The sequence below is a fragment of the Sphaerodactylus townsendi genome, linkage group LG06, assembly GCF_021028975.2.
Source record: "Sphaerodactylus townsendi isolate TG3544 linkage group LG06, MPM_Stown_v2.3, whole genome shotgun sequence".
NCBI classification, from domain to species: Eukaryota; Metazoa; Chordata; class Lepidosauria; order Squamata; family Sphaerodactylidae; genus Sphaerodactylus; species Sphaerodactylus townsendi.
The window spans coordinates 97,582,373-97,596,145 of record NC_059430.1 but is presented as its reverse complement, the minus strand read 5'-3'; the positions used below and the strand labels follow the sequence as shown (position 1 = coordinate 97,596,145).

At 44.6% G+C, this 13,773-nt stretch overlaps 1 protein-coding gene across 1 annotated transcript in view; it reads left to right on the top strand.

Moving 5' to 3' along the window:
* The window catches only part of GJB3 (gap junction protein beta 3), a 33,947-nt gene extending 20,582 nt beyond the window's left edge, over positions 1 to 13,365 (top strand). The window contains exons 2-3 of the mRNA XM_048501404.1: positions 5,936 to 6,719; positions 7,347 to 13,365. Of these exons, the coding sequence (XP_048357361.1) occupies positions 5,973 to 6,719; positions 7,347 to 7,475 (876 nt within the window). The 5' untranslated portion in view covers positions 5,936 to 5,972 and the 3' untranslated portion in view covers positions 7,476 to 13,365. The remainder of the gene's footprint in view (positions 1 to 5,935; positions 6,720 to 7,346) is intronic.
* Positions 13,366 to 13,773: the final 408 nt, after the last annotated feature.

Genomic DNA, 13,773 nt, shown 5'->3' with positions numbered 1-13,773 from the left:
TTTAATTAGGCTGGGGCAGCTATATAGCTGAGACAGATCTAGAGTTCACTGCTACATTCCACCTAAAACACAATTCTAGAAATAAATGTTTGAAAGGCAGTCAGCTGATTTACAGAAACATCAAACATGCACTGTATGTATACACTGTTCAATGCTGTGAAAGCACAATATGTGCTTGTACTCAAAACTCACAACTCTGAGCAAGAAAGCTTGTGAAAGTAATAACATCCATAATAAAAGTTGTGTGGTAAGAGGGGGAACATTGCAGAGCCTTTTCTGATGTGGCCCCACCTTTTGGAGTTCCATCTCAGTGAGGCCATTTTGTGCTGGAACCAAGAGAAAGAAATGTGTGTTGTCTTTGGATGCTCATTACATTTAAGTTTGAATAAAATACCCAGGTATCTAGATATTTGCAGCTATCTGACATAATATATATAGTGCTCTGAGATTTTATATAGATTTGTGGATTTTCTAGGACCTTGGCAACTGCAGCTCAAAAGCAATGGGACTGACCTTTTGGAGAATTTTGTGTGTCCCTTATCACTTGTGTTTTGTCCATTCAAAAATAGACCACACAACTGGGTGTTAGTGAGCTGAGTCCAGGTTCTCTGAACTGAATTTGGGGTCACTGTGAAGGGAAGAAGGGCTCTGGTTGAGGAGCAGGGAGAGACAGGACCCTTTTCCCGCCCCCCCACAACTGCATTCCGAGCCTGGGAATCTGGACCCAACTTGTTAAAAATCTGGTGATATAGTTTGGTCCTGGCAGTCAGCAAGTGTTTGGTGGATAACGCTTGAGCCAAATTACATGGTATGATGGACATGGATCTAATCCATGGCTGCAAGAAGAAAATTTAGCCAGTTGAAAATTCACTGCCAGAGGATGTAGTGATAGCCACAGGCAAAGATGGCTTTAAAAGGAGTTAAACACTCCTTAGGAACTTCCACAATGGGTGGTAGGATATCACCCACTGTGCTTTTTAAAAAATCTTAAGGTTTGGTGTTAATCTAAAATAGCATTATCAGTATTAATGTGCATAAGTGGATTTTTGCACAGACTTGAGGGAGTTGTATTCCTCCCCCTCATTTAATGTAGTTACCCAACTATCCATGACTTTAGAGTTTCCAAATGTGACTTGGAAAGTTCCTGAAGATTTGGGGGGTGGAACCTATGCAAAGGCAGAGTTTGGGGATGAGGGAGGCTCAGCAGACATGTGACTCTATAGCATCTACCCTCCAATGCTGATGTTTTCTGCAGGGGAACTGATCTCTGTAATGTGGAATTAGTTATAACTAGCGGGCCCGACCACGCGTTGCTGTGGCTGAGTCTGGTGAAGCGGAAAAGAAAGAAAAGGGGAAGCGAACGGTTCGAACATGTGTCATTGCACAATGCTTGCAAGGGAGGGGAGGGGCAAGGGGCCCCTCGCTCCCCTCCCTCTCTCCCGTTCCCTTGCATGGCAACCTGGCCGGTCCCTCCCTAATGTTCCCCTTCCTCTGCTAGGGTGGGTGGATATGCAGGTGGCTGGTCCTGTCCCTTTCACTCCCTTCCCTTGCAGGCAAATTATCTAGTGTAAAACACGCTGGGAGGCATTAGCTACGTTCAAATTTCAGACCGTTTGGTCCAGCAAACCCCCGGACCCTCCCCCCTCCTCCACTAGGGTGGGTGGGTCATGTCCAGATGGCAGGGCCCATTTCTTTCACTCCATAAGGCAGTGGTTTTCAAGGAAGGCACGGTTGGTTCCCTTGTATCAGGGGGTGTTGCTTTGACGGCCAGCAGATGGCGCTGTTGCAGAACTGAACTATGGTTCCAACTGTCACATGTGTGGCATGTACACAATAACTGGCACAGTTGTGACATGTACACAATAGGAGGTGTGGAAACAGTATGGAAACCTGGCCGCACGCAAATGTGACGTTGTGTGAAAATTTCAAAGCAATCGGTCCAGTAGTTTGGGAGATTACCTGTCAGCAGAAAAACGCACTGATAGATTTTTATATAGATAGATTCTAAAACTCCAGAATCCACAGGGTGGACAGCAACTCTTGGGTGGAACATCTTAATCTACTCTGTAGATGCTCAAGTAGCCATGGTTACCACAGAGTTTCTGGCACTTCTAGAGAAGCATAATGTCATTCGTGAGGTTTTCCCAGAAGTGACATCACAGTATAGGCCCAATGGCCATTTTAAAAAAATGTTCTCTCACTTCCACTCTGATGAGCAGTGAAAACAAGAAATGGTGGGTGGGGACTGGTGGCAACCTTTATTGAGATTGGTCTTTTCTGCTGCTGAACATATTTGCTAAGAAGTTCAAGGCACATACAGTCAAAATATCATTCATGGTCCTCCTTGACTGTCTTCAAGTATTCTTGCAGGCTAGTCTGTGGGTTAAGAATGGTCTGGGCCAAGCCTGCTATGGTGGGAATGCTGCTTGGGATTGTGACTGATGGGTGAAACTAAGGATAACACCTGCGGCTGAAAAAGGATGGAACCTAGCAGGCGGATTAGCATTGTCGTAAGCAGATATTGCCAGTGGGAGTAGCTTGACCCAGATATTCTGGCAGTGGTTTGGGAAGCATCACAAATATTTTTCAAGCTCTTGGCTTGCTTGTTAAGAGTGCTCATCAATTTGCAGGTGATAAGCAGTAGAGGTGTGAGGCTGAACTACTGGGCGATGGCCGATTTCTTTCCAAATCTTGGCAATAGAGGACCATTATCAGTGTAGCTGTGTTCCAGGAAGCCATGGAGAACTGCATGATAAGAATCTGGGCTGTTTCAGATGCTCTGGGAAGATATGATACAAGTAGCCTATGAACAGATCTTTATCTTGAATTGGTCACCTCTGTGAGAAAGGTATCACTGAGTAGTATGTGCTGGGGAGGGGACTTAAACAAAGGGTCTGGGTAAATTTCCAGAGAACAGTCTTGGCAAAGCACTCTCTGTGGAGATCATCAAATAGCTTGGTAAATACAATCAAGCCCATATTCCTACTGGCAATACTTCAGGGTCCTGTTTCAGTGGGGCAGTATCCCTGGCCAGAATTTCCCCACTGACTACAAGAAAGACCAGCCCAACCTCCAGATAGTCAGTAGGGTTGGCTCAGCTGACAGGAAGAAGAACAATTTGTACTGGCTGATGGGCCAACGTAATTCCTTCCCAAGTGCTACAGTATGTGCAAAAGAGCGAGGTCATTTTTAAGGAAAGGCTTGGGAATGTAGCAGAATGGCCATGAAAAATCAAGCCGAAGACCATCAACACCTTAAAGACTAACAACATTTATTCCATCATAATAAGCTTTCATGGGTCAGAGTTAACTTCATCACAGGCACTAAATGTACAATCAGTGTGATCTGGCCATGGTGAATCATGCTTTGATTATATCCAGGTTAGATTACTGCAATGCACTCTACACGGGGCTGCCACGACAATGACTTGGAAACCTCACCTTCTCCAAAATGAAGCAGCCAGACTGCAGCCAGACATGATGTAGTGATTCGGATCTGGGACATCTGTGTTTGAATCCCCACTCTGTCATGGAAGCTTGCTACTTCATGGGGTTGTTGTGGGGAGAAAGCTGGGGCAGAAATGGTATGAATAAAATAAATAATAAAACATAGGGACTGTATCAATGCAGAGTTGAAAGATCCGCATTGGCTGCCCAGTTCTCTCTGGACAACATTCATATTGCTGGAACTTATCTCTAAAACTCTAAGTTTACTTTGACCAGATTACCTGAAGGATAGATTCCTCCCATATTGTTCTGCCTGCTAGTTATGATTTGTCTCACAAGTCCTGCTCTCTGTACCTCTGCCTTGAAAGGTAGGTAGCAAGAGAGACAGGACTTTTTCCAGTAGCGGCTCCTCATTTGTGGATGCCTGTCCCCTTGAGGGTTATCTTGTGCCTATGCTGCTGTCCCTTAGGCACTGAGTCCAAAGGTTCTATTCAACAGGTTTTCAATTAAGAGTTCTTTAAACACTATTTTAGAGTGTTTAGTGTGTTAGTCTGAAATGGTTGTTTTAAGATGCCCAGTGGTCCATGTTTTTAAGCTGCGGCTGTAGGGTTGCCAGCTGTAGGCTGGGAAGCTCCTAGAGATGGGGGGGGGGGCTCTAGAGGACAGGGGAGAAGCGCAACATCAGTAGAATATAGTGCCATAGAGTTCACCTTCCAAAGCAGTGATTTTTTTCCAAGGGAAATGATCTCTGTAATCTGGAGACCAGTCATAATTCTTGGAGATCTCCAGTCATCACCTGGAAATAGCAACCTATGTGGCCAGATCTGTCTGCTGGATTCTAATTAATAACTTTTAATGTGGGGTGCTGTGTGGTTTCTGGGCTGTATGGCCGTGTTCCAGTAGCATTTTCTCCTGACATTTTGCCTGCATCTGGGCTGGCATCTTCAGAGGATCTGATGGTAGTACAGCAAGTGGAGTATGTATACCTGTGGAATGTCCAGAGTGAGAGAAAGAACCATTTGCCTATTAACAAGTGTAAAGGGTGCAATTAGCAAGCTTGACTTGCATGTGTTGAGTGGGATCCACCCATTTAGCATGTGAGTAACCATGAAGAAAGCATAATTAATTAGTGAGGGTATCTACATTGTAGTAGCCTGGCCTTTTGATCCCTTTGATTACTTACTGCCTAGAGTGGTGGGTGGTGTTCTGGGTGGGATTCTCTAGAATCAAGACAATGACTAATGAACACCACCCAGACAAAAGATGTCTCCAGGCAGCAAGCAGTCAATGGGCTTGTGAACACCACCCACCACTCTAGGCAGTAAGCAATCAAAGGGATCAAAAGGCCGGGCTGCTACAATGCAGATGCACTCACTAATTAATTAAGTTATCTTCATAGTTACTCAAATGTTAAATGGGTGGATCCCACCAGTGATGGGATTTAGCAGGATCGTACCACTTCGACAGAACCGGTTGTTAAAATGGTGCTTGTAAACAACCAGTTATTAAATTATTTGAATCCCACCACTGGATCCCACCCAACACATGCAAATCAAGCTTGCTAATCACCCTTTACACTTGTTAACTGAGCAAATGGTTCTTTCTCCCACCCTGGACATTCCACAGATGTATATACTCCATTTGCTTTACCACCATCAGATCCTCTGAAGATGCCAGCCATAGATGCAGGTGAAACGTCATGAGAAAATGCTACTAGAACACAGCCATACAGCCCGGAAGCTACACAACACCCCAGTGATTTCAGCTGTGAAAGCCTTCGACAACTTTTAATGTTTTGATGTTATTGTGTTGTATTTGGTAAGGTACCTCAAAAGCAGGTTCCCTGGGAGAACCTGCATAACATTTTGCTTTACAAATCCACAGCAGGTGTATTTTAAACCTAAAGTTACAAGCAACAGAAAGGTGGAAGAGGGTACAGGACACAAAGAAAGTACCATTAAAAACAATAGTTGATCAAAGAGAATTCAGTTCCAACTGGATGAGGGCCATTCCCAGCTTTAGATAGATGGGTGGAGTAGGAGGACATCAACTTAAATCGGTCATGGAAAGTGCCGTGTGAAGCATGAGAAGCAGAACTAATTAAAATTGCAACAGGTAGGATTGTCAGCTCCATGTTGAAAGTTCCTGGAGATCTGGGAATGGAGCCTGGATATTTCAGGGTTTGAGGAAAGGGGGGGGGGCTCAGCAGGGTCTAATGCATAGAGTGACCCTTCAAAGCTGCAGAGGAACTGATCTCTGCTCTCTGGAGATCATTTGTAATTCTGAGAGATCTCCAGGCCCCACTTGGAAACTCTACATAAAGGGTGGCTGGTTGAGAAAGCTTCCTTGCACCGATGATATTCTGTAAATAACCCACTGAAAACAAACAGCCAATCACTAGTTACTAATTCATCTGCAAACAATTTCTGGTTTTACAAACAGTCTGAAGGTGCTTACTTGCTTCTTCTTCTTCTTCTTTTTTCCCCCAGGGTCGGGTGAGCAGGGCCTCCACAGACTTCTGCTACCATGGACTGGAAGACCTTACAAGGCCTGCTGAGTGGGGTGAACAAATACTCCACAGCATTCGGACGCATCTGGCTCTCCGTTGTGTTTGTATTCCGTGTCCTGGTTTTTGTAGTAGCTGCTGAGCGGGTTTGGGGGGATGAGCAGAAAGACTTTGACTGTAACCACCGGCAGCCCGGTTGCACGAATGTCTGCTATGACCACTTCTTCCCCATCTCCCACATCCGCCTTTGGGCCCTGCAGCTCATCTTTGTCACCTGCCCCTCACTGCTGGTCATCATGCACGTGGCCTATCGTGAGGATCGTGAGAGAAAGAATCGTGAGAAGAACGGAGAAAATTGTCCCAAACTCTATAGCAACACAGGAAAGAAGCATGGTGGCCTTTGGTGGACTTACCTCTTCACCCTCTTCTTCAAGTTGGTCATTGAGATTGTCTTCCTCTACATCCTTCATAGAATATGGGACAGTTTCGACCTGCCACGTCTGGTCAAGTGTGTAGACTTGCCCCCGTGCCCAAACATTGTGGACTGCTATATTGCACGGCCTACTGAGAAAAGGGTGTTCACCTACTTCATGGTAGGGGCGTCTGCCATCTGCATCGTTCTCACCGTGTGCGAGATCTTCTACCTCATCTTCAAGCGGGTTGTCCGCTCAGCGCAGAAGTGGAAGAAGAACAAGAAGTCCCTCTCTTACAGCAAGGCATCTACCTGCCAGTGCCATCTGCGATTGGAGCAACAGCTGGATGGAAAAGTAAAGCTGACACCCTCAGAGGCGCTCAGAGCCTCTGCCCCTAACTTGACTTTAATTTGAGGGGATGGGAGGAACCTCAGATGGCCGACTACTGTTTGAATGGTTCCACTTTAGGTGGTGTTGGAAACATGGGATGGGGAAGGATGGCTTGGCATGGAGGCCTCACCTCCACAAAACATTGCCAACTGATTTTTCCACAGGGAGCAGCACTACCACGTTGCTGAAGCTTAAAGACTAGGACATGGTCCTTGCAGTGTGTTTACATGAAGCTATAACTACTCTTGAGATAAAATGCATGCCTCAGATGTTCCAACACAAAATATGGTTTGTGGATTTCTGGAGGATGTTGCAATCCTGTTAAATCCTTTAAAAAATTATTTGCAAATTGTTTTCTTTCCCTGCTGTAAAGTTATGACTAATAGATAGTTGCTAAAAGAGCTACATCTGACTAACATATACTGTGGTCTTCAGAAGACCCCATACGACATGTGGCTCTGAGCTTTGGTTCCTTCTCCTGACTCAGATGAATGTTTATACAGTGCTGTGCAGGGCTGCTAAAATAGGGGTTATGTAGTTAACTAGGAACATTGATGGAGCATACCTCATTTGGCTTTCCTTCTCCTGCAGGCCAGCCTTCTCCAAGAGAATCAAGTCCTTGATGTCCAAAACCCAAAGTCACATAAATCAACTGGAAAAATCTGTGGATCTGCTACCAAACTTTCACTTGAAGGGGATTCAAGGAAAGACAATATCTGAGACATGCTGATGGAAGTCAAAAGAGTTGCCATGAAAGCCAAATTTATTGTAAGAAGGAGAGGGCGGACTCGTCACTACACAATCTATGCTTGTGTTCAATGAGTGTAAACAGAATTAGATGCCTCTTCAGGGATTACTCAAGAGCAAGCCCCTTATTTCTGAACTGTCTACAAACCTTTTGTATGCAAGACCATGGTTTCACCAAAAGAAAGGATTATGAGTCAACACTTTGCTGTGCTTTCTTGGGAGGAAATAAACTCTCCAATCTGTGGTAGACAGAAGCACCCTGGGAAAGAATGAAGAGTTTACTCTGGTAGCAGTCAAACTTGCCTCTGGAAACTGAGCCTAAAGTGAAATTTGAAATGAATTTGGGATGTTCCTCGTCAGGGGAAATAGGGTTGCCTAGAGAATTAATGTTCTGTCCCTTTAGTAGAGATTTAATTGGATGTTATTTATCAGGTGATGTTATTTACCTCCATGTCAATGAAAAGCTTCAACTGCCCATTTCTACATATTAAGCTGTAGTTAAGAGTACTGGATATTTTTCTAGGATTGTCAGTGCCCAAGTGATGGTAGGGGATCATGTGCTGTCCACTTTGCAACAGTGATGAAAGAAAAGTAAAAATGGCTGCCAAGCCAATGGTGTAACCTCACTTCTAGGAAAAACCTGGACGTGATATGAGTCCTCTCTGGGAATGTGGAAGCTCTCTAGTAAAACCATAAAATTGCCACATGGCAGCCTACATTTTCCCCAAGCCTGCGGACAACCCTAGAAGCTGAATTACTTTAGATAACAATGAGAACATCCAGGAGGACAGGGGGTGTACACATCTTGAGGCAGCAAAAGCGTTGCCATAAAGTGACACTTGGATGTTCCTCCATCAACAAAACCTTTGAGGTACAGGCAGGATAGGCAACAAAGGTGTTGATGAAACTACAGAAATTTACAGTGCAATTTTTTAAGAAGTAACACTCTTCCAAGCACATTGATTTCAATGGAATTGAGATGCATAGTTCTGCTTAAGATGGCATTGCTGTTCTTTTCCGGACAACTAGCCTGTGAGCAAAGTTTATTCTCTGTGGTAAGCACTTCTCTTTTAAAAGAATGAGGCACCATTGCTGTCTGACAGAGCAGGGATGTTAACACACCGAGGTCTAGTAAAACTGGAACAATTGTTCATGTGAACAGTGAGGAAACTCCCATCTCGCTCTAAAAGCCGTGCAGGGTCATTGTGCTACTCTTGATTGTGCTACTCTTGATCATCTCTGAGAAGGAGAAAAGAGGAACCCCATTTTAGAAAAGGGCGTTGACCATTACGGCACCCAGGTCCCACAGTTGCAAAGCAAGTCCAACAGAATGGCTAAACATTTGAGCCAGAAAGTTCTTGCTTCGAATCTCACCACTACTAGAAACTCAGTAGGTAGCTTGGCCAGTTAAAAATGCTGAGTGTCATACAGCTGTTTCTTGTCCTGTTATGTGGAGCTAGTAGGGTTGTCAAGCCAAGACATACATTTGGTGGGAAGGTGGGGGACAGAGGAAAGAGAGCATGCAACATCACTACATCACTTCTGAGGAAAATCGCAGAAGTAACTAGAGGAGCTCTAGAAATTTACTTCCTACCAATTTCTAGAGCTACCGTACAATCACTTCTGGGTTTTCCCCACTAGTGACTTAGAGATGCAGCTGACATCAGAAGCGTAGCAAGGGGGAAAGCGCCCAGTGCACTAGTGTGTCTTCTGCCCCCATCCTGCCCCATCCTGCCCCTGCCACACCCTCACCATGCCCCCACAGGGGTGCGCATCCCCCGGCCCCCTTGGAGCTATGCCTCTGGCTGATATTGCTGCGTTGTTTCTCTCACCAGCACTCAGAGTGTCAGCAAGCAAAGCGGGCTACCTGCAGAAGGCCTTCCTCTATAGCAGGAGGCCTGGCAGCCCCAGGTTTGATGTCAATAGAGAATGGCAGTGCTCTGGCCCTATCTGTGGCCAGCTCCATCATCTCCCTAGTAGAGTCCTTTGTGCAGCAGACAGATCGGCCAGATATTTTTTTAATCAGCCCAGGGCAATTTGCTTTTATTTATATATGGCATGAAAAAAATTCAGGTTTACAAATTCCAGCATGCCAACGAATTACCTTTTATGATGGATGAAGCACAAAACAAAGGTCCATCTAAAATGTGCCATGTGTACCATTCAAAATGTATTCAGAAGAAGCTCCTCAGCTGACACAGATTGTTGCTTCAGCATCTTGAATACTTCCTTTGGATCCCTAAAACAAAACCTTTGTTTGTTCACCACCCATATTAGCTGACACTCTGTTGTCCGTACCTTGGTAAGTGTTCAAACAACAGGGGAGTGTTATGATCATGTTTCCCCGAAAATAAGACCTACCCTGAAAATAAGCCCTACCATGATTTTTCAGGATTTTTGGAGGATGCTTGAAATATAAGCCCTCCTCCAAAAATAAGCCCTACTGGTAGTTACAGATCACAAATCAGACAATACCCTGTGCTCTCTGCCAATGAGGATGCAGCTTGTGTCACACGTGACGGGGAAGCAACGGGTTGCCAAGACCCCGGCTTAATAAATTGTGAAGGTACCGTATTTCCCCGAAAATAAGTCCTAATGCATCTTTTGGTGCAAAAATTAATATAAGACTCTGTCTTATTTTCGGGGAAACACGATATGTTAGCTCTTACCTTCTGAGCTCTGTTCTATCAAGAATATCCAAAGGTTCCCTTTTCTTGGTATTCTGCCATGAGATTTATTAGGGCAAGAGAAGGCAAGGCATTGAGTGACCTACCATCCTGGAGTCCCGCCCAACACTGTTCTCAAACATATATTGAGTCAGGCCACTTGTCTGTTTAGCCCAGAGTTGCATGCTAGGACTGGTCAAGTTGTTAAGAGACATTCCTTTCATTTCTCTTTAGCCACTTTTTCCCTGCAATCAGGCAATCCATTTCTTCTCTATTTAGGATTCTGGGGTTTGTTTCAAAGCAATTTCATACTAATCTAGAGAAATTTGAAAGGTGGGGGGTGCAGGAAGGAAGGTTCTAAAAATGTTAGAATTCCATTCCACACATTTTCATCCAAAAACTTACTACCCTCTTATTAGAGCACCCTATAGGGTACAACATTCCAGCACAGAATGAAATTAGAGTGGGGTACATAGAAACATGACAGCAAACGGCAAAGAGCCATTCTTCTTTGAAAAGAGAATAAAAGGGATCAGTTGCTATATCTTAAAAAAAGGGAATTGTAGATAAAGGAATTCTGTTCCCCTAACAACACTAATAGGGTCTTGGGAAGAGTTCTTTTTCATCCCTGTAACCTGTGAGCCTTTCTTTGGAGACGACAAGGATTGAACCTGAGATTTTCTGCATGAAAAGCGCCAGCTTATCTACTAGCATCATAGCCTTTTTTTTCCAGAGGCATCAGGCTCTTATCTGACCCAGAAAGACTACCACTTAGCCACAACCATGGTGCTGTCCTTAGCACCAATCTCCGGCCCACAGAACCAGTGAACCAAGCATTCATTAGGGAACAAGGAAACCCTGCCCAGCTATTAAACTTTGTTTGATCAAGATTTCATGCTTGTAAACATTCTTTCCGCAGTGATGGAAAGAAAAGCTTATCTTTATTCATTGAGTACATTCAGCTTTCTATTGCCAGAATTTATCATCACTCGTAGCCAAACAGCAACATTAACAGTTGCAATTGTTTCTATAATCACCAACCACTTTAGCAACCCAAAATTTTTAACAGAACAATCGCTTCTGTGATAAATACTGCAACCTTAGCATGCTCTTTACAATAGGTACAGAATAATAATTAACAGGATTTTTTAAAAAGGACATGAAGAATAAGAATGTACGTTCTCTTTCAGCAGGACAAAACAGGATCTACTAATAAGCAGAGGAAGGAGATGGGAACAGGGGTGCCAACTCCAGATTGGGAAATTCCTGGAGATTTTGGGTTTGGGGAAGGGAGGAGCTTGGCAGGGATGTGATGTCATAGCGTGCACTCTCTGAAGTTACCATTTTCTCCCTGGGGACTGATCTCTGTAGCTTGGAGATATATTTCCAGAAAAACTGAAGACCCTACCTGGAAGTTGGCAACCTCAGGCGGGAGTATGGCCCACCGAAACACCTCTACAATTCTGCATAGATCATTTAAATCTTGAACCTGCTTTTCTGAGCAAAATTCTCAACATTTTTCCCCTGCTTCCGTGCCTTTAATTACCAGCTTAATGTAACCTTTGTTCCAAATCTGGAATTTTCGCGTACTATATTTCCAAATGCCACTCAAGAGACAGGGAGGCACAGTTCCTAGAAGGGTGGTCTGTGGAAACAACCGTTTGAAGCCTTTCTCTACCATGGGTGTGGGTGACCATAGGCTACTCATTCAGCTTGACCTATTTCATGGGGTTGTGGTGAGAATAAGATGGAGAAAAGGTCATCATGTATACCACCCTCGCCTCCTTGAAAGAAGGAAGGCATAATAGGAGAAGGGACAGCTAGAAAGGTAACCCCAATGAGCTTGCATTCCAGAGGTAGAATGAAACCTAGCCTTAAGGGACAGAAAAAATGGTGACTATCATCCTGAGTCTATGATCCATTTGTCCTGGACTGTCCCCACCCTCTTAGATAAACAGTGTGGTATGTTTGGCACTTTCTCTGTCCAGGAAGTTCTTGCTCTTATTTTTTGTGTGCTGTGACTGGGTTCATTCCCTGCTGAAAACAAAGAGAGCACTGAATAGACCTGTTCTTCAAAGGACTTAAAAACAGGTTGCAACTTCTCCATGAGAAAGTTTTTTAAAAAGACCATGAATCAATGTGACTTTTTAAATGCATTCCCCACAAGCAAATGGAATGAAGGATGGGCGGCCAAAGGAGCAAGCTCAGGGAGAAAAAACTTTGGTTGAATCAAGTCTAGGCAAGGACTGTCTGGGAGCAGAAGTTGAACCAGATCAGGTGCAGGAACACAAGAATCTGGAGGGAGGGAGGGAAGGAGGGGGCAGGCATGATGTAAAAGGCTCAAGAAAACAGAGGCAAGAAATGTTAGCAGCCTGAACAGCCCAGCTTGTCAGAGACTGGGAGCTAAGCGCCTGGTTGGTACTTGGATGGGAGACCACCAAGGAAGTCCAGGGGCTGCTATGCAAAGGCCTGAAACACCTGTTGTTGGAGCTGCCATGAGTCAGTTGTGTGCCTATTGGATCTGGGGTTCCCCAGAGCCACACAAGATGTAGGCTTTCTTGCATGGGTGGTGCATGATTAGGATCAGGACCATGGGACACATGAAGAAGGGGCTTTGCACTGTTTCCATAACCTGAAAGTTCCATGTGTACCTTCAGATACAGGTCGGTTTCCCAAACAGGCACATTACCCTGCCACCGCAAGACTGTGTCAGGCTAGGAAAATGGGGCAGGGGGAAGGCTGAAACCCCTTCTCCAAGAGGACCATGATCCCAGCCAAAATCCGGCACCACATGCCCAGGAACTGAAGAGAGCTCTCACCTCATGACTGAGGCTGACGCAGGGTGGGGACTCAGTAAGGTGTAAAGAATGTTCTAGAAAGCAAGCAAAGTATGTTCAGGGAACTAGTAACCCTGTTCAGTTGGTGTACACCACTTTTAGGGGACATGTACAATATAGAAACCCTGAACTTAAATTTATATATATATAACAGACACCTTTTTTGTTTTAATTTTCATTTTTATGCCAAATAGCTTTCCAGAAATACCACACCAGAAGAAACCCAGATTCCATCATTATGAGTTCTGCTCCAGCAACCTCTAAGCGCCGCACATCAGCATCTTAGTCACTGAACAAATATTTTATTTGCATAGTGAACTGTGTAATGCAAAAGGTCAAATAAATGTTACTTTGTTTGTACAGAAGCATGTCGAGCTGTTATTAAAATTATGCCAGGTGAGGGGCAGGGGGAGGAGATGGAGATGGAGGCTGGGAAAGATAAAATTGGAGGTTTGGGTGTAAAATCAAGTTTGCAAATGGGGGGCGAGGGGACAATTAGGAAATTCCATCTCCCAGGCCAAATCACTCCCCCCCACCACCACCACCACCAGAACACAATGGATGAGGGGCCTGAGACTCCTCTGGTGAGAAGCATCAGACCTTCACTTTGAGGACAAACCTAAGTATGTCAAGTCTACTCAGAAGCAAGTCCTATTTTATTCAGTTGGGCTTACTCCCAAGAAAGAGTTTTGGGGCCTGAAGTCCTATTTTAGTACAAAAAAAGGGTAAAAATTCGAATTCTAACCTCACCTCAACTAGGGGTTCACT